General features: G+C 34.0%; 1 protein-coding gene across 3 annotated transcripts in view; it reads left to right on the plus strand.

The window, feature by feature from the left end:
• Positions 1–21,063, plus strand: part of LOC100372181 (uncharacterized) — a 44,192-nt gene that overhangs the window by 21,267 nt on the left and 1,862 nt on the right. For 2 of the 3 annotated variants that reach the window (XM_085503045.1, XM_085503046.1), the window contains 14 exons: positions 3,187–3,361; positions 4,530–4,661; positions 7,739–7,870; positions 8,989–9,075; positions 9,174–9,353; positions 11,641–11,814; positions 14,913–14,963; positions 15,384–15,472; positions 15,666–15,744; positions 16,166–16,291; positions 16,711–16,910; positions 18,915–19,091; positions 19,840–19,906; positions 20,804–20,904. In XM_085503045.1, the coding sequence (XP_085359171.1) occupies positions 3,187–3,361; positions 4,530–4,661; positions 7,739–7,870; positions 8,989–9,075; positions 9,174–9,353; positions 11,641–11,814; positions 14,913–14,963; positions 15,384–15,472; positions 15,666–15,744; positions 16,166–16,291; positions 16,711–16,910; positions 18,915–19,091; positions 19,840–19,906; positions 20,804–20,904 (1,770 nt within the window). Of the gene's footprint in view, positions 1–3,186; positions 3,362–4,529; positions 4,662–7,738; positions 7,871–8,988; positions 9,076–9,173; positions 9,354–11,640; positions 11,815–11,883; positions 11,935–14,912; positions 14,964–15,383; positions 15,473–15,665; positions 15,745–16,165; positions 16,292–16,710; positions 16,911–18,914; positions 19,092–19,839; positions 19,907–20,803; positions 20,905–21,063 lie in introns of all 3 variants that reach the window. The other variant, XM_085503047.1, reaches the window with a different exon arrangement.

Here is a 21,063-nt window from a genome sequence, read left to right on the forward strand (position 1 = left end):
TATGACACATACACCACTAATGCTATGACACAACTAAATGATGAGAGACAGTATGCCATCTGAGCTGATATGACACATACACCACTGATGCTATGACATAACTAAATGATGAGAGACAGTATGCCATCTGAGCTGATATGACACATACACCACTGATGCTATGACACAACTAAATGATGAGACAGTATGCCATCTGAGCTGATATGACACGTACACCTCTGATGCTATGACACAACTAAATGATGAGACAGTATGCCATCTGAGCTGATATGACACGTACACCACTGATGCTATGACACAACTAAATGATGAGAGACAGTATGCCCTCTGAGCTGATATGACACATACACCACTGATGCTATGACACAACTAAATGATGAGAGACAGTATGCCATCTGAGCTGATATGACACGTACACCACTGATGATATGACACAACTAAATGATGAGAGAGAGTATGCCATCTGAGCTGATATGACACGTACACCACTGATGCTATGACACAACTAAATGATGAGACAGTATGCCATCTGAGCTGATATGACATGTACACCACTGATGCTATGACACAACTAAATGATGAGAGACAGTATGCCATCTGAGCTGATATGACACGTACACCACTGATGCTATGACACAACTAAATGATGAGAGACAGTATGCCATCTGAGCTGATATGACATGTACACCACTGATGCTATGACACAACTAAATGATGAGAGACAGAATGCCATCTGAGTTGATATGACACGTACAGCACTGATGCTATGACACAACTAAATGATGAGAGACAGAATGCCATCTGAGTTGATATGACACGTACACCACTGATGCTATGACACAACTAAATGATGAGAGACAGTATGTCATCTGAGTTGATATGACACATACACCACTGATGCTATGACACAACTAAATGATGAGAGACAGAATGCCATCTGAGCTGATATGACACGTACACCACTGATGCTATGACACAACTAAATGATGAGAGACAGTATGCCATCTGATCTGATATGACACGTACACCACTGATGCTATGACACAACTAAATGATGAGAGACAGTATGCCATCTGAGCTGATATGACACATACACCACTGATGCTATGACACAACTAAATGATGAGAGACAGTATGCCATCTGAGCTGATATGACATGTACACCACTGATGCTATGACACAACTAAATGATGAGAGACAGTATGCCATCTGATCTGATATGACACGTACACCACTGATGCTATGACACAACTAAATGATGAGAGACAGTATGCCATCTGAGCTGATATGACACGTACACCACTGATGATATGACAAAACTAGTAGTGTAAATTTACTGCTACATCATGTACACAATGGAAAATTGTACATTTATCTTATTATATATAATATAATGTAATTAAAAACATGTATAATGATGTTAAGTATAGCATAAAATTAAACAATGAATTAACAAATGATTTCAAATCACTCAGAGGGGTGAGACAGGGATGTAACATCAGCCCAATGCTTTTTAACTTATTCTTAAATGATTTGCCAAGTGAGTTAAATGAGTCATGTAAACCTGTTAAGCTAAATGATATATCAATTGGTAGTTTATTATATGCAGATGACCTTGTGTTCATATCTGAAACAGATTCAGGTTTACAAAACTGTTTCAATAAATTATCTCAATACTGCAGTAAGTGGAACCTTGAGGTAAGCACTACAAAAACAAAAATAATGGTATTCAATAAAAGTGGAAAATTATTGAACCATAAGTTTATCTTTCATTACAAAAATGAAGAATTAGATATAGTTAGAAATTAAAAAAATATTTAGGCATAGAATTTAAACCTAGTGGAAATTTTGATTTAGCAAAAGAAAAAATATATAAAAAGGCATGTAAAACTTATTTCTATATTAAAAAATAAATTACTACATCAACTAATATAAGTATACCAACTTGGATAAACATGTTTGACCATGTAATTCGACCCATTCTAACTTATAGATGTGGGATTTGGGGTTCAGAAAAATACACAGAAGTTACCCAGAAATGCTCAACCTTAAAATGTCTGAAATGTTACTACAAGTTAATCAGGCGTCAACAAACTTAGCGGTGCGTGGTGAACTGGGCAGACAACCAATATCAGTCTTTATAAATAAAATGATGATTAGATATTGGCATAATATTTTCAATACCAAAAAACACATCCTAATAAATGATGCAATTACATGCAATATTAATAATCAGCTAAAATGGGCAAAATCAGTGCAGGAAATAATAGGAAGTGAAATAAATGGATTTTGGAGTAGAGGTAAAAAAAATATACAAGAAATAAGTAGCCAAATAGAAAAGAATTATATTGAATTATGGAAAAAACAAATAACCTCAATAAAATCATCATCAGGTGAAAATAATAAATTAAGAACATATTGTAAATTCAAAAATGAATTCAAAATGGAACAGTATTTAACACAAATTATTAAAGACCCCCACTATAAAAAAAGTATCTGTAAATTCAGGATAAGTGACCATGGTCTAATGATAGAGAAGGGTAGGCATGTTAGACCAAAAATAAAGTTTGGAGAAAGGGTATGCAAAAAGTGTGATACGGATGCAGTGGAGGATGAATTCCATTTCCTGATTGATTGTCCAAGTCATAAAAATGCAAGATGTAAGCTGTTTGGAAAAATTGCTTATATACATCCATATTTTAATTTGATGAAACCAGATGACAAGTTCATATACATTATGAGCAATGTAGATAAGGAACTTGCGAAGTATATTAGAGAATGTGGTGCATTTTAAATATATATATCAATATTTCATAATTTTAAATATGTATTTATTTAAACTACATATTTATTTCTTCCTTTTTTTTTTTTAATTTTAATTATTAGTTTAGCACTAGACTGTATGTTCTTTTCAAACAGAATGATGTCAATAAAGTATTATTATTATTATTATTATAATAGTGTTCTTAAAAAACTTGCTACTATAGTTGTACAATTTGTATATTGAAACAATATAAATCAGGGGCCACAGCATTTTTGTTTGTGTTTCTTGAAGACCTCCACAACAGTCAACAAGTGGACACGGAATCCTAGTTAGACGACACTGATGGAGGAATATGCCCTTTACATCTGATACAATGTACTTGTTTAAGATAGTAAAAAAAAATATTTTATTTTTTATTCCAGAGATTCTAAGTTAACAAGTTTACTTCATGATGTCCTGGGTGGTAATTGCAAAACAGCAGCAATTATACATTTTAGACCTCAGCCAGATCCTCACACCTTATCAACAATGTTACGTTTATCAAGTCAACTGTCAATGGTCAGGAATTTCCCGATACTCAATGACAGTTTGGCACAGGTATGTTAAATTTGAATATTTTATTCCTTAATTTTGTATAAACATATATGTATCATAATGGGATATATGTTGCATTCCACCATAAATCAGTAGGATTACCATGCATACACTTTGCTTGACAATTTGGGAATCTTTTGTTCAATCTTAGGTGTTGCTACTCAAAAACAACGGCCCATTTTTAAATAGTGAGGAGAAAAGATTACAAGTTTACTATTCTCAAACTTGAATGCACTTGGACCATACATGCTGAAAGCTAAATTTCACATTGGTGAGATTAGTATGGTAGTTCTGACATTTTTTGGCAAGAGTAAGATACTATAGAATTAACATGTTGCTGTGTTTTCACATTCTGGTGCTATTTGTCATATCTATATATATACATGGCTGGAGCCGCTGGGCTCCAATAAAATGCTGTTGTGTAATTGTAGCAATAGGGTGTACCCAGCGATGTGTTATAATGTAAACAGAAAACTAAATTAAATATCTACTTCATTTTGTACAAAACACTGTGACTTTGCATGATATTTTAATCCAACAATATTTACCCTTAGGTTAACATCAGCAGACATAAGTGTTTTCCATCAGAGTTGTGTATCCATCTAAGCCACAGACAAGGATTGATTCTACTCTGGTGGTAATCACAAGTGTACGCTGGTATAAAGCAAAGTTTATATATTTATCACATGCATATATCCTTAATTATAAGTAAAACAATTGCTGAAATAACCCTAATACAAATATATCATTATGCATGTCTCATATTCTAATTTTGTTGTTACCATGGTGTTCTATATTACATGAACACATTGCATACATGTAGACTGTGGTCATTCTACTTATTTATGAATTTTGCTTCAATTTGCTTGTAATTTTTTTAATTTTAATCGATTATTTGGAGGGATTGCCACAAGCTTGCCAAAATAAATTAATTTAACCACAATTCATAATTGTCAATTCATATATAAACCTGGAAGCTGTGGACAACAGTTACAGTGTGAAAAGGTTTGGTGTACGTGACGTCACACTAATTATATGGGTTTTTGATCTGCGCTGTTACGTCACCTTGTGATGATTGCAAGTTAAGCATGTGATTCATGTTATAATTATATAACATCTAAATTATGAATGGAACTTGGAAGGCAAATGAAATATTTAAATTTATTTACAGGGATTGCTGACCCAGTACAGAGCTAGAATTGTGAGTTTGGAGGACATGCTGGGTCTTGGAGTAACATCTGGTGTAGGTAAAGCTAGTGTTGGAGATTTAAAAGATGACCACAGGAAAATAGCAATGGAAAATGTAAGTTTAGTTTCATGCTTAATCTGGCTTGTGAAGCAAAGTGTTTTCCCTCAAAGGCACATTCATCAATGGACCTCTCTCAGTCCTTATTGAATCTGACAAGGGACTCAGTCCTTATTGAATCTGACAAGTGACTCAGGCCTTATTGAATCTGACAAGTCACTCAGTCCTTGTTGAATCTGACAAGTCACTCAGTCCTTGTTGAATCTGACAAGTGACTCAGGCCTTATTGAATCTTACAAGTCACTCAGTCCTTGTTGAATCTGACAAGTCACTCAGTCCTTATCGAATCTGACAAGTCACTCAGTCCTTGTTGAATCTGACAAGTGACTCAGGCCTTATTGAATCTTACAAGTCACTCAGTCCTTGTTGAATCTGACAAGTCACTCAGTTCTTGTTGAATCTGACAAGTCACTCAGTCCTAATTGAATCTGACAAGTCACTCAGTCCTTGTTGAATCTGACAAGTCACTCAGTCCTTGTTGAATCTGACAAGTGACTCAGTCCTTGTTGAATCTGACAAGTGACTCAGTCCTTGTTGAATCTGACAAGTCACTCAGTCCTTGTTGAATCTGACAAGTCACTCAGTCCTTGTTGAATCTGACAAGTCACTCAGTCCTTATTGAATCTGACAAGTTGCTCAGTTCTTGTTGAATCTGACAAGTCACTCAGTCCTTGTTGAATCTGACAAGTCACTCAGTCCTTATTGAATCTGACAAGTCACTTAGTCCTTGTTGAATCTGACAAGTCACTCAGTCCTTGTTGAATCTAACAAGTCACTCAGTCCTTGTTGAATCTGACAAGTGACTCAGGCCTTATTGAATCTTACAAGGGACTCAGTCCTTATTGAATCTGACAAGTCACTCAGTCCTTGTTGAATCTGACAAGTCACTCAGTCCTTGTTGAATCTGACAAGTCACTCAGTCCTTATTGAATCTGACAAGTCACTCAGTCCTTGTTGAATCTGACAAGTCACTCAGTCCTTGTTGAATCTGACAAGTCACTCAGTCCTTGTTGAATCTGACAAGTGACTCAGGCCTTATTGAATCTTACAAGGGACTCAGTCCTTATTGAATCTGACAAGTCACTCAGTCCTTGTTGAATCTGACAAGTGACTCAGGCCTTATTGATTCTGACAAGTCACTCAGTCCTTGTTGAATCTGACAAGTCACTCAGTCCTTGTTGAATCTGACAAGTCACTCAGTCCTTGTTGAATCTGACAAGTCACTCAGTCCTTGTTTATTTTGCTGTTGTGATATTAGATAGTCTTAATATGAAAAATAAATAAAACCATGTTATTGCATCATTTTTTCTAAAACCTATTTTTATTTATCCTGCCCCTGAACTAACAATCTCATCATTTGTCTATCTACACAAGTCAGTTTAACTTCATTATTATTTGTGTGTTTCTTCTTTCACTTATTAAAACAAAGAGAATTGTTTTATCTTGTTTATTTTCTTTTTTTTCCAGCATTTTAAATTTCCATTGATTAATATTACCGGGGTATGTTGAGTAGTATGTCATGAAATAAATATTTAACTGAAACTACAGCATGTCAAAATAACATGATTGTACTATACTACCCCCCCCTTCCCACAAATGATATTAGAATAAGTAGATGCAGATAGAAGCAGTGTGAATTAGTTGGTAGGGGTAGCTCTATGGGTAGAAACAGTGAGCACTGAAACAACAATGATATAAATGATATTACTTTGCTTATCATAGGGGGAAATAGGTGCCCACCATTTCTGACTCTGACAATGTTAAACATTACTCTCTATTAACAATAATATTAGTTGTGGGGAGTAAATTCAAGTATAGTTGTATTCTGAGAAAATGTAAACTTTAGACGAAGAAACTTAATTGTCAAAGATGGCTACAAACTAAAAGATTGCATCACATGAAGTCATGTTAGAACAGACAAACTTCATGTCGTAAACATTGTTAGCTCATACTTATTAAAAACATATTAACAAAATGCATACATATATTATTTTCAAGATACATGTAAACATTTCTCTTAAGAAACAATCATGGTGTACATACTACTGTACTATTTCTATTCAGTGTTCTCAGTCAGCTATATGTCTACATGTTTATGTATTTTGACACCTGGTATATTATTATTATTATGTGTTTATTTCAGATCATAAAAAATCCATAGAAAAATACATAATTTCCATAACACACTCTGGAAATGAATTGAAATGTACAAAATATTTATTTTAACAGTCAACTGTGAATGTTGTATATTTTGTGAGATACATAGAGTTAAAAACATCCCTTCATAGAATGAAGTTACCAGCATTCCTTTTTATAATAAAAACTGTATGCACACCCCTATATAGACAGTGAAACAACCTCTGTATACTACAGGTATAGTGCTAAGCTGTACACCCCTATATAGACAGTGAAACAACCTCTGTATACTACAGGTATAGTGCTAAGCTGTACACCCCTATATAGATAATTGAATGACCCATGTATATTGTAAAATGATTAATTTTCACTGACTGAGTTTAAATCACTGACTGAGTTCAGGCATATTCAGTGGGTTTTAAATTCATGATTTTATCGTTTAGATAATGTGTTCTATGCTAAATTTTACATATTCACTGGGTTTTAATTTAGCGCATTTTCCAGTCAGCAACATAATCAAAATCAAAACCCAGTGAAAAATTAACCCTTTTACAGTACTATGGGAATTGTGCTAAGGTGTACACCCCTATATAGTTAATGGAATGACCCCTGTATACTAGAGGTATAGTTCTAGGCTGCACACCCCTCATATAGGTAATGAAATAACCTATGTATACTAGAGGAATAGTGCTTGGCTACTCATCCCTATATAGTTAATAGAATAATCCATGTATACTAGAGGTACAGTTCTAGGCTACTCACCCCTATATAGTTAATATAATGATCCATGTATACTAGAGGTATAGTGCTAATCTTAGAGAAGCAGGAGACACCACTATATCTCATTGTCTGCATGTCATTATTTACAATGAGTGTCATGTCTATTGTTATTTCCCACCTACTAAACCTACCTTGTTGTTTGTCCTCAATTCCTATAGATCCAGCTTAAGGACAAAAACGAAAGGTTGTTAAGCAAGCTGGAGTCTCTTCAAGGCAAGTTTAAAGATATTACTGACGCTAAGACAAATCTTTCTGGCAAACTCATAATGAGTGAAGAAGAAAAACTACGGGTAAGTGGATAGTTTAATTCTGTTTTTGTAAGAATTCTTTATTAAGTGAAAGACTGTGTTGATGTGTTATTTGTTTGGTTATTCACATTGTGTACCCATTACCTTAGTGATACTACTTTACAGTACATGTTCAATAGCTGTTATGACGTTGACAAGTTTCAGAATGTAAATTATATATGTATACAGTTCAAACTGCATAATGTACTACTTCTTATAAACTTCTTTTTGTACAAATCATTTTTTGTTGTTGTTCTCCTTCATGAAACATGTGTTGAAGGATAATTTTATCTTGAGAAACTAAATATGATAAATCTTGTGATGATTATTTTTGAATTTCTGTAATTTATGATCAGTATGATTATCAATCACTTCTCATTCATAAAAATGCGTAATTGATTGAAAGCATCATGCTCAAATCTAATCTTTAATTCAGTTTGGCTGAGAAGATAATGAGTGTTTTGTTGTTGAACCGTAATGTTTGATATTGTAGAATGACCTTTTGTGACCTTTATTGTTAGTATAATTGTTGTGGTTCGTGTTCATTTACCCGTAGTATTGTAGGCAAGCCATCCATAAAATGGTGGCTACACGTATAAGTGATTAAACCCTGTATGAGTCTCAATTATGTTGACCTGTTTAGAATGCTAAGTCTTAGAATAGTGGATATGTATAGCTGTTGCTCGATAATACATGTACATACATTTGTTATTCAATCAGTGAAAAGAAACTAAAAACATAACAGTCAAAATGTTTTTCAGTGAAAATATATGCCATAAAAAATAAGGCATTACACATATGACAGCCATATGATATTAACTCATCAAGTATTTATGTGTGTTAACCTACAAAGAAATTAAATAAATCACTTACGCTAACTATATCAGCAATAGGTTTGCAAGCAGCCTTAATGTCATAGTAATATTCAGTGTATTGTACTGCAACTACATTCAAGGCTCAGATATATTTTCAAAAATATTTACAATGATGATGCATTCTTGTTTGCCATCACTGATTTTTGTAAGAAACCTGTTACTATGTAACAGCTTGTGCATAATGACACAGCATTAACCAATCACAAAACAGTGATTCATACAGTTAACCTGCAATATTATTTACAGGTGTCAAAGACACTGGTTGATCTACAACTTGAAAATAACAAGATAAAAGAATCTGCTGAGCAGTCTAGATTTGAGCATACCAATAGGGTAAGTACCAGATTGGCCAAATATTCAGTATGTACAATTTCACAACATTTTCTTAAACTTAGAATCTCTAAATATATATCCAATGTTTCTGTACTTAGATATTGGCATTGGAAAATGAACTGATGGAACTTGGAATTGAGAAAGATAAAATATCAAAGAAATACAGAGATGCAAAGGAAAGATTAGATGAAATGGAACGCGACAGGAAGGAACTAGCTGATGAATATGTTTCATTAAAATCAAACTATGTGGCCCTCAGTAAAGAACATGAAAGAGAAGTAAGTTGGGAGTTTTTATTTATTGCCTTGTTATAAGTTTACGAATATTATATTGACAAATTATTCAGTACAAATTGCAGAAAATCTTTCTTGGGATTATTTTGTTATACTGTTTTCATAGTCTGATGTCACCCAGTAAAGTTGTAACATATTATTTACACACTGATATGATGTGTTTTACAAAGTATTTGGCAGTTATTCTTTCTTACCTCAGTGCACACTGCCAAACATTCTGTGTTTGCCAGGTTGTCATCTTAATAGATTCTAGTACAGTCAAACCAGCATTAGTGACCACCGCTATATAAAGACCACAAACCTATAGTGACCACTTTTAGGCAGTCCCAAGGCATAACATACAAGCAACCTGTGTATAAAGACCACTAACCTATAGTGACCACTTTTAGACAGTCCCAAGGCATAACATACAAGCAACCTGTGTATAAAGACCACTAACCTATAGTGACCACTTTTAGACAGTCCCATGGCATAACATACAAGCAACCTGTGTATAAAGACCACTAACCTATAGTGACCACTTTTAGACAGTCCCAAGGCATAACATACAAGCAACCTGTGTATAAAGACCACTAACCTATAGTGACCACTTTTAGACAGTCCCAAGGCATAACATACAAGCAACCTGTGTATAAAGACCACTAACCTATAGTGACCACTTTTAGGCAGTCTCAAGGCATAACATACAAGCAACCTGTGTATAAAGACCACTAACCTATAGTGACCACTTTTAGGCAGTCCCATGGCATAACATACAAGCAACCTGTGTATAAAGACCACTAACCTATAGTGACCACTTTTAGACAGTCCCAAGGCATAACATACAAGCAACTTGTGTATAAAGACCACTAACCTATAGTGACCACTTTTAGACAGTCCCATGGCATAACATACAAGCAACCTGTGTATAAAGACCACTAACCTATAGTGACCACTTTTAGGCAGTCCCAAGGCATAACATACAAGCAACCTGTGTATAAAGACCACTAACCTATAGTGACCACTTTTAGACGGTCCCATGGCATAACATACAAGCAACCTGTGTATAAAGACCACTAACCTATAGTGACCACTTTTAGACAGTCTCAAGGCATAACATACAAGCAACCTGTGTATAAAGACTACTAACCTATAGTGACCACTTTTAGACAGTCCCAAGGCATAACATACAAGCAACCTGTGTATAAAGACCACTAACCTATAGTGACCACTTTTAGGCAGTCCCAAGGCATAACATACAAGCAACCTGTGTATAAAGACCACTAACCTATAGTGACCACTTTTAGGCAGTCCCAAGGCATAACATACAAGCAACCTGTGTATAAAGACCACTAACCTATAGTGACCACTTTTAGACAGTCCCATGGCATAACATACAAGCAACCTGTGTATAAAGACTACTAACCTATAGTGACCACTTTTAGGCAGTCCCAAGGCATAACATACAAGCAACCTGTGTATAAAACCCACTAACCTATAGTGACCACTTTTAGGCAGTCCCATGGCATAACATACAAGCAACCTGTGTATAAAGACCACTAACCTATAGTGACCACTTTTAGACAGTCTCAAGGCATAACATACAAGCAACCTGTGTATAAAGACCACTAACCTATAGTGACCACTTTTAGGCAGTCCCATGGCATAACATACAAGCAACCTGTGTATAAAGACCACTAACCTATAGTGACCACTTTTAGACAGTCCCATGGCATAACATACAAGCAACCTGTGTATAAAGACCACTAACCTATAGTGACCACTTTTAGACAGTCCCAAGGCATAACATACAAGCAACCTGTGTATAAAACCCACTAACCTATAGTGACCACTTTTAGACAGTCCCAAGGCATAACATACAAGCAACCTGTGTATAAAGGAGGTTATAACCTGCCTATAGTGACCACTTTTAGGCAGTCCCAAGGCATAACATACAAGCAACCTGTGTATAAAGACCACCTGTTATGTGACCACCCTTTCTGCAATATTTTTGCAAATTAACCATTGTTTAAAGGCCAGATTAATAATTAGCACTTTGTTTATAAAATTTAATTTACTTATAAATTAACTCAAATAAATGTGTTTTTATTGAAACTGTACCATCTCATTATTTTCTAAATGAATATTACCGGTATGTCAAATGTATGAGTTGGAAATCCATAAAAAAATAATTTAAAATCTACTCAGGTTTGACTGTACTGTATTTGTCATGCCGAGTATACTGGTTTGCATATTTGATTCGTAGTTGTTGATAACCTCCTTCTACTCACAGCTAGCAAAGAATGAAGAATTAGGAATAGAACTGTTGAATCTTGTTAATGCAAGAGCTACTTTGCTAAAACAACAAGAAAACATTGAGAGAGCACATGGTACATATACCAAGGCTAATGCCGAGTTAGAAAGAATACGTTCAATTGTTAGTCGTCTTACAACTCGAAGACTTAAGGTAAACAGGGCATATTTCATTTATTGTTTTGGTTTTGTTCTAAAGTTATGATTCTTTTTTTTTAACAAGCCGTCAATAATATTTTCTACTAAAGCGTCATTTTACGCTACTACCAGCGAGGTGAGTATGTTTGTACATATAATGTATAGGGTTATGGATTTGCTTTTTATAATGAAATGATATACCCATATAATAATAGCTGTCTTATGCATGACCCTTACAAGTTACACACCCTGGTACTTTGAATGTCCCCTACATAGTGTATTTTATGTATGTATGCATGTATGTTACTTAACACTACTGTATCTGTATCCTGTTTTCTTGTGGAAATTAAATGGAATGTTATTTCTGATCTAGTTCCAAAATTGGGATTTGGTGTCTATATGTTGTGCTTGTTTAACATCATTTCTCAGACATGCTTCATCCTTGTAATTTTGTTAAATGCAAAGATAAGATATAATGAAGTGCATGTCAAATTGCTTATAACTCACCTTGGTAGATCTTCATTGATATGATTCCTTGATAACTCACCTTGGTAGGTCTTCATTGATATGATTCCTTGATAACTCACCTTGGTAGATCTTCATTGATATGATTCCTTGATAACTCACCTTGGTAGGTCTTCATTGATATGATTCCTTGATAACTCACCTTGGTAGATCTTCATTGATATGATTCCTTGATAACTCACCTTGGTAGGTCTTCATTGATATGATTCCTTGATAACTCACCTTGGTAGATCTTCATTGATATGATTCCTTGATAACTCACCTTGGTAGGTCTTCATTGATATGATTCCTTGATAACTCACCTTGGTAGATCTTCATTGATATGATTCCTTGATAACTCACCTTGGTAGGTCTTCATTGATATGATTCCTTGATAACTCACCTTGGTAGATCTTCATTGATATGATTCCTTGATAACTCACCTTGGTAGGTCTTCATTGATATGATTCCTTGATAACTCACCTTGGTAGGTCTTCATTGATATGATTCCTTGATAACTCACCTCGGTAGATCTTCATTGATATGATTCCTTGATAACTCACCTGGGTAGGTCTTCATTGATATGATTCCTTGATAACTCACCTTGGTAGATCTTCATTGATATGATTCCTTGATAACTCATCTTGGTAGGTCTTCATTGATATGATTCCTTGATAACTCACCTCGGTAGATCTTCATTGATATGATTCCTTGATAACTCACCTCAGTAGGTCTTCATTGATATGATTCCTTGATAACTCACCTTGGTTGATCTTCATTGATATGATTCCTTGATAACTCACCTTGGTAGGTCTTCATTGATATGATTCCTTGATAACTCACCTTGATAGGTCTTCATTGATATGATTCCTTGATAACTCACCTTGGTAGGTCTTCATTGATATGATTCCTTGATAACTCACCTTGGTAGGTCTTTATTGATATGATTCCTTGATAACTCACCTCAGTAGGTCTTCATTGATATGATTCCTTGATAACTCACCTTGGTAGGTCTTCTTTGATATGATTCCTTGATAACTCACCTTGGTAGATCTTCATTGATATGATTCCTTGATAACTCCCTTGGTAGGTCTTCATTCATATGATTCCTTGATAACTCACATTGGTAGGTTTTCATTTCTATGATTCCTTGATAACTCACATTGGTAGATCTTCATTGATATGATTCCTTGATAACTCCCTTGGTAGATCTTCATTTCTATGATTCTTTGATAACTCACCTTGGTAGGTTTTCATTTCTATGATTCCTTGATAACTCACCTCGGTAGATCTTCATTGATATGATTCCTTGATAACTCACCTGGGTAGGTCTTCATTGATATGATTCCTTGATAACTCACCTTGGTAGATCTTCATTGATATGATTCCTTGATAACTCATCTTGGTAGGTCTTCATTGATATGATTCCTTGATAACTCACCTCGGTAGATCTTCATTGATATGATTCCTTGATAACTCACCTCAGTAGGTCTTCATTGATATGATTCCTTGATAACTCACCTTGGTTGATCTTCATTGATATGATTCCTTGATAACTCACCTTGGTAGGTCTTCATTGATATGATTCCTTGATAACTCACCTTGATAGGTCTTCATTGATATGATTCCTTGATAACTCACCTTGGTAGGTCTTCATTGATATGATTCCTTGATAACTCACCTTGGTAGGTCTTTATTGATATGATTCCTTGATAACTCACCTCAGTAGGTCTTCATTGATATGATTCCTTGATAACTCACCTTGGTAGGTCTTCTTTGATATGATTCCTTGATAACTCACCTTGGTAGATCTTGATTGATATGATTCCTTGATAACTCCCTTGGTAGGTCTTCATTCATATGATTCCTTGATAACTCACATTGGTAGGTTTTCATTTCTATGATTCCTTGATAACTCACATTGGTAGATCTTCATTGATATGATTCCTTGATAACTCCCTTGGTAGATCTTCATTTCTATGATTCTTTGATAACTCACCTTGGTAGGTTTTCATTTCTATGATTCCTTGATAACTCCCTTGGTAGATCTTCATTGATATGATTCCTTGATAACTCCCTTGGTTGATCTTCATTTCTATGATTCTTTGATAACTCACCTTGGTAGGTTTTCATTTCTATGATTCCTTGATAACTCCCTTGGTAGATCTTCATTGATATGATTCCTTGATAACTCCCTTGGTAGATCTTCATTGATATGATTCCTTGATAACTCACATTGGTAGGTTTTCATTTCTATGATTCCTTGATAACTCCCTTGGTAGATCTTCATTGATATGATTCCTTGATAACTCCCTTGGTAGATCTTCATTTCTATGATTCTTTGATAACTCACCTTGGTAGGTTTTCATTTCTATGATTCCTTGATAACTCCCTTGGTAGATCTTCATTGATATGATTCCTTGATAACTCCCTTGGTAGGTCTTCGTTCATATGATTCCTTGATAACTCACATTGGTAGGTTTTCATTTCTATGATTCCTTGATAACTCACATTGGTAGATCTTCATTTCCTTGATTCTTTGATAACTCACATTGGTAGGTTTTCATTCATATGATTTGGTAACTCGTGTTCGTTTTTCTTGTTCTACAGGCTGATGATTTATTAACTGCTGAGAGGGAAAGACTGGAAATTGAAAAGCGAGTGAGTGTTGTTATTTTGTTTATTGTTATTTACTAATAAGCAATAATGAAAGTCTTGCTCACTTTCTGTATTTCTGATTTGACCATTTGTATTTTGAATACCATATTACTTCCTGCTAACATTTTGCATAATGTGATGTATAAATTATTTGTTAATTTTTACCGAAATTTTTTTATTTCATCGATTTAACATTTTGATTTTACAAAAATGGTGTATATCTCGTTTGACTCAATTATTTTATTTGTTGAAATATTAGAAACTCTGCAAAGCATTTATTTGGTGAAAGACATGTTTTTATAGAACATTGTGACTGGGGTGGATGTCTGAGAGGAATAAGTTTTATGAATTGATAGCAATTGCCATAAAATTATTATAATATTATTATATTTGTGGTTTAAAATGTAGTATGTTGTTTTACAGTTATTTGGAACTTCTCAAAGATACAAAGGGGAGATTGATAAAATGAAAGGTGAATATGATGAAGAACAAGATAAACTTGAATCTAAACTGTAAGTGTCCTTTGAATTGTGATACATATCAACACCTAGTACAAGAATCTAAATAGAGTTAATAGACTATTATTATGTACTATGTATTCTGAGCTGATAGACTGCAAATATTCTGTGCCCCATTACCATTATGTATCAAACAACTTGTTATCTCTGAGAGGACATTCATTATTTAATGGTTCATATATTTTAGGATATCCCTTGGTAGGGATTTACAAGATGCACGAAAAGCTGCTCGAGCAAGTCAACACAGAGTGGCTGAACAATCTACGGTATGTGATATGTACTGTTTTTTAAACATAGACAGTATTAACAATAATAAATAAGTTCACTCGCACAGAGTAAATTTGATATTAAATAGCAAACAATATATGCATATCCAACCAGTTACAATGTCAAGCCACCATGAGTTTTCACAGTTGGGTTATCCTGTAGTGTTTAATTATATTCATCACCTTCTTATCCTAAAGTGCTTCCTCATTGTTCATTCAATTTTCACAGCGGTGTCCTCGCCATTATTTAATTCATTTATTGTCCCCTTCTTATTATTTATTTTTCCACTTTTTGTGTCAAAGTGCTAGTGATCTTGAATTGTGAATAAATAACATGATACGATTAATGAGATCCAGATATTGCTGATTGTAGATACTATAATAACCAGATATTGACCACAGTACAGTATATTTCTTTCAGGAGTTAATTCAACTTTCTAGTCGATGCAGAGAATATGAAATAGAGAATAACAAATTACAGATTCAGTTGAAAGATTTAAATGAAGAATACAGATCAAGACTTCTTAAATATGTAGAAGATATTGCTGTGAGTTTTGTTTATTTCCTATTAATACAGTGCATGATATTGATATATATGCAGGTAAAGTTGACAGAGTACAGCTATTGTCTAGTTTTATCACCTTAATTTTTCTACTTTTAGTGAATAATTTTGTCATTATTTATAAAAAATGCCATTTTCGACTTTTCATTGAAGGTGTCCAGGCTGATTGCTTTCATGACCTCTTAGGGTGACCCTCGGTCAGATTTGTTCATTTTATACCTTTAACTCTCTAATTGGCTTCTACAGTTGTTTTACCATATGTCTTATTTGATCAATTAATTTTTGAAAAAACATAGGAAAAATTTAATTATATTTGTTATAAATAAAACAGACTCTGTGTTCATGCAATGACATCATAGGTATACTTGACCTTGCAATACTTTAATGTACCTTATCAATTCTAGGATTTTGTTGATGGAGGAAGTGGCATGCCGGGAGATACTTTGAATGAAACTAAAATGAGACGCTATGTGGAAGACATGTTGACAGATTTAAAAAAATCACACAAAATAAGAGAAGAACAACTGAGCAATGCTGCAAGGTCATTTAAAGGTCAATTATCAAGAATTGCCAAACGACATGAAGAGTTATTAGTTGCTTATAGGTAAACATATTTACATTTTGACAGACTTGAGATTTCTTAGTTCAAAATAATCCTAAAATAATTTCCTAAATTAAACCTGCTTTGCTACTGTGTATATGTGTTTCTGCAACTATCAGAATGTTGTCGATCATTGCTGGTAGTTAATTTGTATTAAAACTATGGATTTCTCTAGTGAAAATCATATTAACCTGAATAAGGTTATCATAAGGTCATACTTATGGATTGACCTCTGTGCGTCCGTGCATCTGTGCATGCAGACTTATATCTTAGATATGCCTAGACCAATCACAATTAAACTTCACACATACATCATATATAATATTATACATATGCACATCAATTTGTTTTACAATCTGATTCAAGATGGTTGAATGGTGGCCATTTTTGTGCTGGAAAGTCATCAAAATCAGGCATTATGGATGGATTTTGTTCAAACTTTATAGATACATGTACGTTGGACATTAGGGACTTTGATGCACGTCATTTTATTTTTCAGATCAGATTTAAAATGGCCGACTGGCAGCCATTCTGTTTTAATGAATGCAGTTCTAGTGCCATATCTCTGCCATGTTTTGACTGATTATGTTCAAATTTGATATATTTATTATACATCATAACATAGATATACAGATACATGTATATTGGTTTGACTATGTGATTAAAAATGGCCAAATGGTGGTCATTTTTGTGCTAAAATATCATGAAAAATCAAGAATTTCTGGCATTTATGGTTGCGTTTTCTTTCAAACTTGGTACCGTACATACATTAGACATTATGGGTTTCTGATGCACATCATTTTATTTTTTAGATCAAATTCAAAATGGATGACTGGCGGCCATTTGGTTTTAATGAATATGCTTTTCGAGCCATATCTCTGACATGCTTTGAGTGATTATGTTCAAATTGTATATATTCATTATACATCATGTTATACATGTATTCAAAATGGCTGATTAATGCTGTTGCAGATCTCTCAATATGGACAAGTACTCATTTGGCAGTCAGATACAAGATGTCAATCATTTTAGTATTAAAAAAAACATCAGCTTTTGGATTCATATCTCTGAAATGTTTATGTTATATATTGCAAAAACAAAACTATATATCTTAAATTTGATAACTAATGAGGACTGTGCCATGTATGGCTTGTTCAAATATATGTTTGGGAGCTCACATGACTGATCTGACACAATAACTAGAAGTTTTAGCTATGCTCAGCATAAATTGATGTTCTAGCTTATCAGGGGGATTCACAACAACATCTCCAATACACTGTCTCAGATTCAAGTTTGATGGCACTGAGTGGCAGATATCATAGATCATCACAGTCCTGTTCAGACACACCAAACACTGAATGTACATAACACACACTACTTTACAATTGCATTGGAATGTGATGTGGTGTCAAATCAGCTTGGACAACACCAATGTGTTTGTGTTCCCTCTATTTCTACTGATATATCGCTTCCAAGAAACTGTCTCTGTCATACAACACATCAATGACATTGATAGCCAGGGCTGGACTCCATTTCTGTGGTTACTATCGTTACTAATAGACTAATAGAAAGTGCTCTCTACGGTATGGAATACATAGTCTGTTATCAACACTGTATTGTTCTCAGTCAGGATAACATATCACTGAGGGCAACTCTGTGAAGGCATTCATTCAAAGTATTGACTCACTCATGGAACACATCCCAAGGTGATGACCCAAATAATGCGCCTTCATAGCTGATTGGTCAAAAAAGACGCTTTTCTTACTGATCTTGGCATCAGGCAGATGTGATCAAATGCAGGCTCAATCATTTACTGGCAACTTAACTGTCTTTCAAGCCAACCCCATCACCTTGCAGATGAATCACCTTATTAGGGCTGACAATGATATCTAAGACTCTCCGGATAACTGAGTTACAGCATGTCTAGACTCCCTAGATTACTGAGATACAGCATGTCTAGACTCCCTAGATTACTGAGCCATAGCATGTTACATATCATATATCCAGGTTAATGAGGGAGCAGGTGGAATCACAGAGGATACCAAATGTAGATTTTGGTCCTGACGAATATGATTTGAGAATATCTGACACTGAATTAGAATCAGCGAACAGGAGGGAGATTAACAGATTACGAGAAGAATTGAGTCACCTCAGATCACCAGAGGGAATGAAAAAAAATGTCAGGTATGATGAATCTCCTAGTGTGCATCTATTATTCATCTAGTACAAATCATCATTAGGTGAAGGAGATGGTATTTAAGGGGAAAATTCAATATGTTATTTTATTATGTAGTAAAAAAAAAACTTTTCCCACTATTTTCCCCTCAAAGTTTAGCTTAGATTTATTGCTGTACTATTTTGAATTCAATTCATGTTATTTTGTTTCTATTAGGGAGCCTAAGAATAAAATATGTACTGTTAAATTCTGATTACAAACCAAGTTGAAAGTTCTGAACACTTTAAGATATCAATTGAAAAACTACAAATAATTACATCCATCTTTTGACTGTGAAATCTATATTAGAACAAACCTGTGAATTGGCATCATTGTGAATCAAGAATTTATCACATTGGTAATCTGTCAAAATAAAATGTGAAAGAGTTTGTGACATTAGTGTCACCAATGTTGGCTTTGAAAAAAAAATGTCAAATATTATGATTATTCGTATGAGATATTCATATGAGTGCTAATCACACATCAAAATTAACCATCTCTGCCATTCTACAACCAGATATTGGTCAGAAATTGAAGACTTGTTTAAACGTGGTACAAACATCAGAAATTATGAGATCATCATCATCATGTTTAAACTTTATATATACATCAGATTCAAGTCTGTGTTATATTTTAAAATCAAATATTATTTTTAACATTCACATTTTTTTTACATTTGTAGTTTTTAAATTTGATTGTTATTTAACTTTTTTCTAGTTTTGATGAGCAGGCCAACTGGGGATCTTTGAGAAAACAGTTACGAGAGTTCACTCTCAATACACAGGTCTGTATTGTTGTGATGTCACAATGCATCACATAATATAATACACACATAACCTGCTGATACTGATATATACTATATTTGCCTGAAATCCTGCCCTGGCCCATGTTTTGGAGGACAGATAATAATTCTGGGCGAGTGCCAAATTTAAATCATCAACCAAGATGATCTTATGATGGCTTTTTTTGTAATTGCTGTATTTCAATAAATTTTTGTCTAAATACTATAGTCATGACAGTGGTTTGCAAGATATAGGGAATATTGTCATCAATATTCTAATTTAAGCATCAACCAAGAGAGAAATGCCATGAATTGTTTCTAAAATTTGCTTCACAAACAATTGAAACTTTTACTGTAAAAAAATAATGTTGACATTCGTGATAACAAAAAATACTGATTATCTGTTATTGTCAGAATCTTTTTAAAAATCTTAGCTGTATGGCTTTCGTATTCACTACAACTATACCTTGGATGGTGATGCAAAGATTAATTCTCTTCTGGACAGATCTGTTCATTTTTTGATGAGGTTAAGGTGTCTTCTGGAAAGATCTGTGCATTTTTGATGACGTGAAAGCATCTTTTGGACAGATCTGTTGAGGCTAAGGTATCTTTTTTGTACCTACATGTTTATTGATTTATATTTTTTAGTTAGTTTATTAATAGTGTAATTTTAATTTGTAGTTAATTTTAGATATCCAGTATATATCTGTGTCATATGTCAAATCTTTGCCTCACAGCATACAGGAGTTCTTTGTGTTGGCTTTCTTTAATTTGACAAGTCATATTGTTTCTTATCTCTTACAATATGTCTACATGCATGTCACACTATAATATACAGTAAGCTTTAGTACTAAATAGTTATAAGTTGTCAATTTCAATTTGTTTCTTATTGTTTTGTAGCAAGAACTTGAGGCTGAGAGATCTGCATTGCTTACACGCTGTACAATAGCTGAAGAACAGTTAACAGAATGTCAAGATTACATTGATAAACATCTTGTCAGGTATGTACAGTTATTATTTAATAATTTGGTTCACTTTATTAAAATTTTATATAGTTTAATTTTAAAGTTCCTCACTGTATTTTATATAGCACTTATTTACATTCTGATTGTCAAGTGGTGGTTCTTCTTATTTTGTTGTACATGTCTTAGGCATATGCC

This window comes from Saccoglossus kowalevskii, chromosome 9 (genome assembly GCF_978046115.1).
Source record: "Saccoglossus kowalevskii chromosome 9, keSacKowa6.1, whole genome shotgun sequence".
Taxonomy (NCBI): Eukaryota; Metazoa; Hemichordata; class Enteropneusta; family Harrimaniidae; genus Saccoglossus; species Saccoglossus kowalevskii.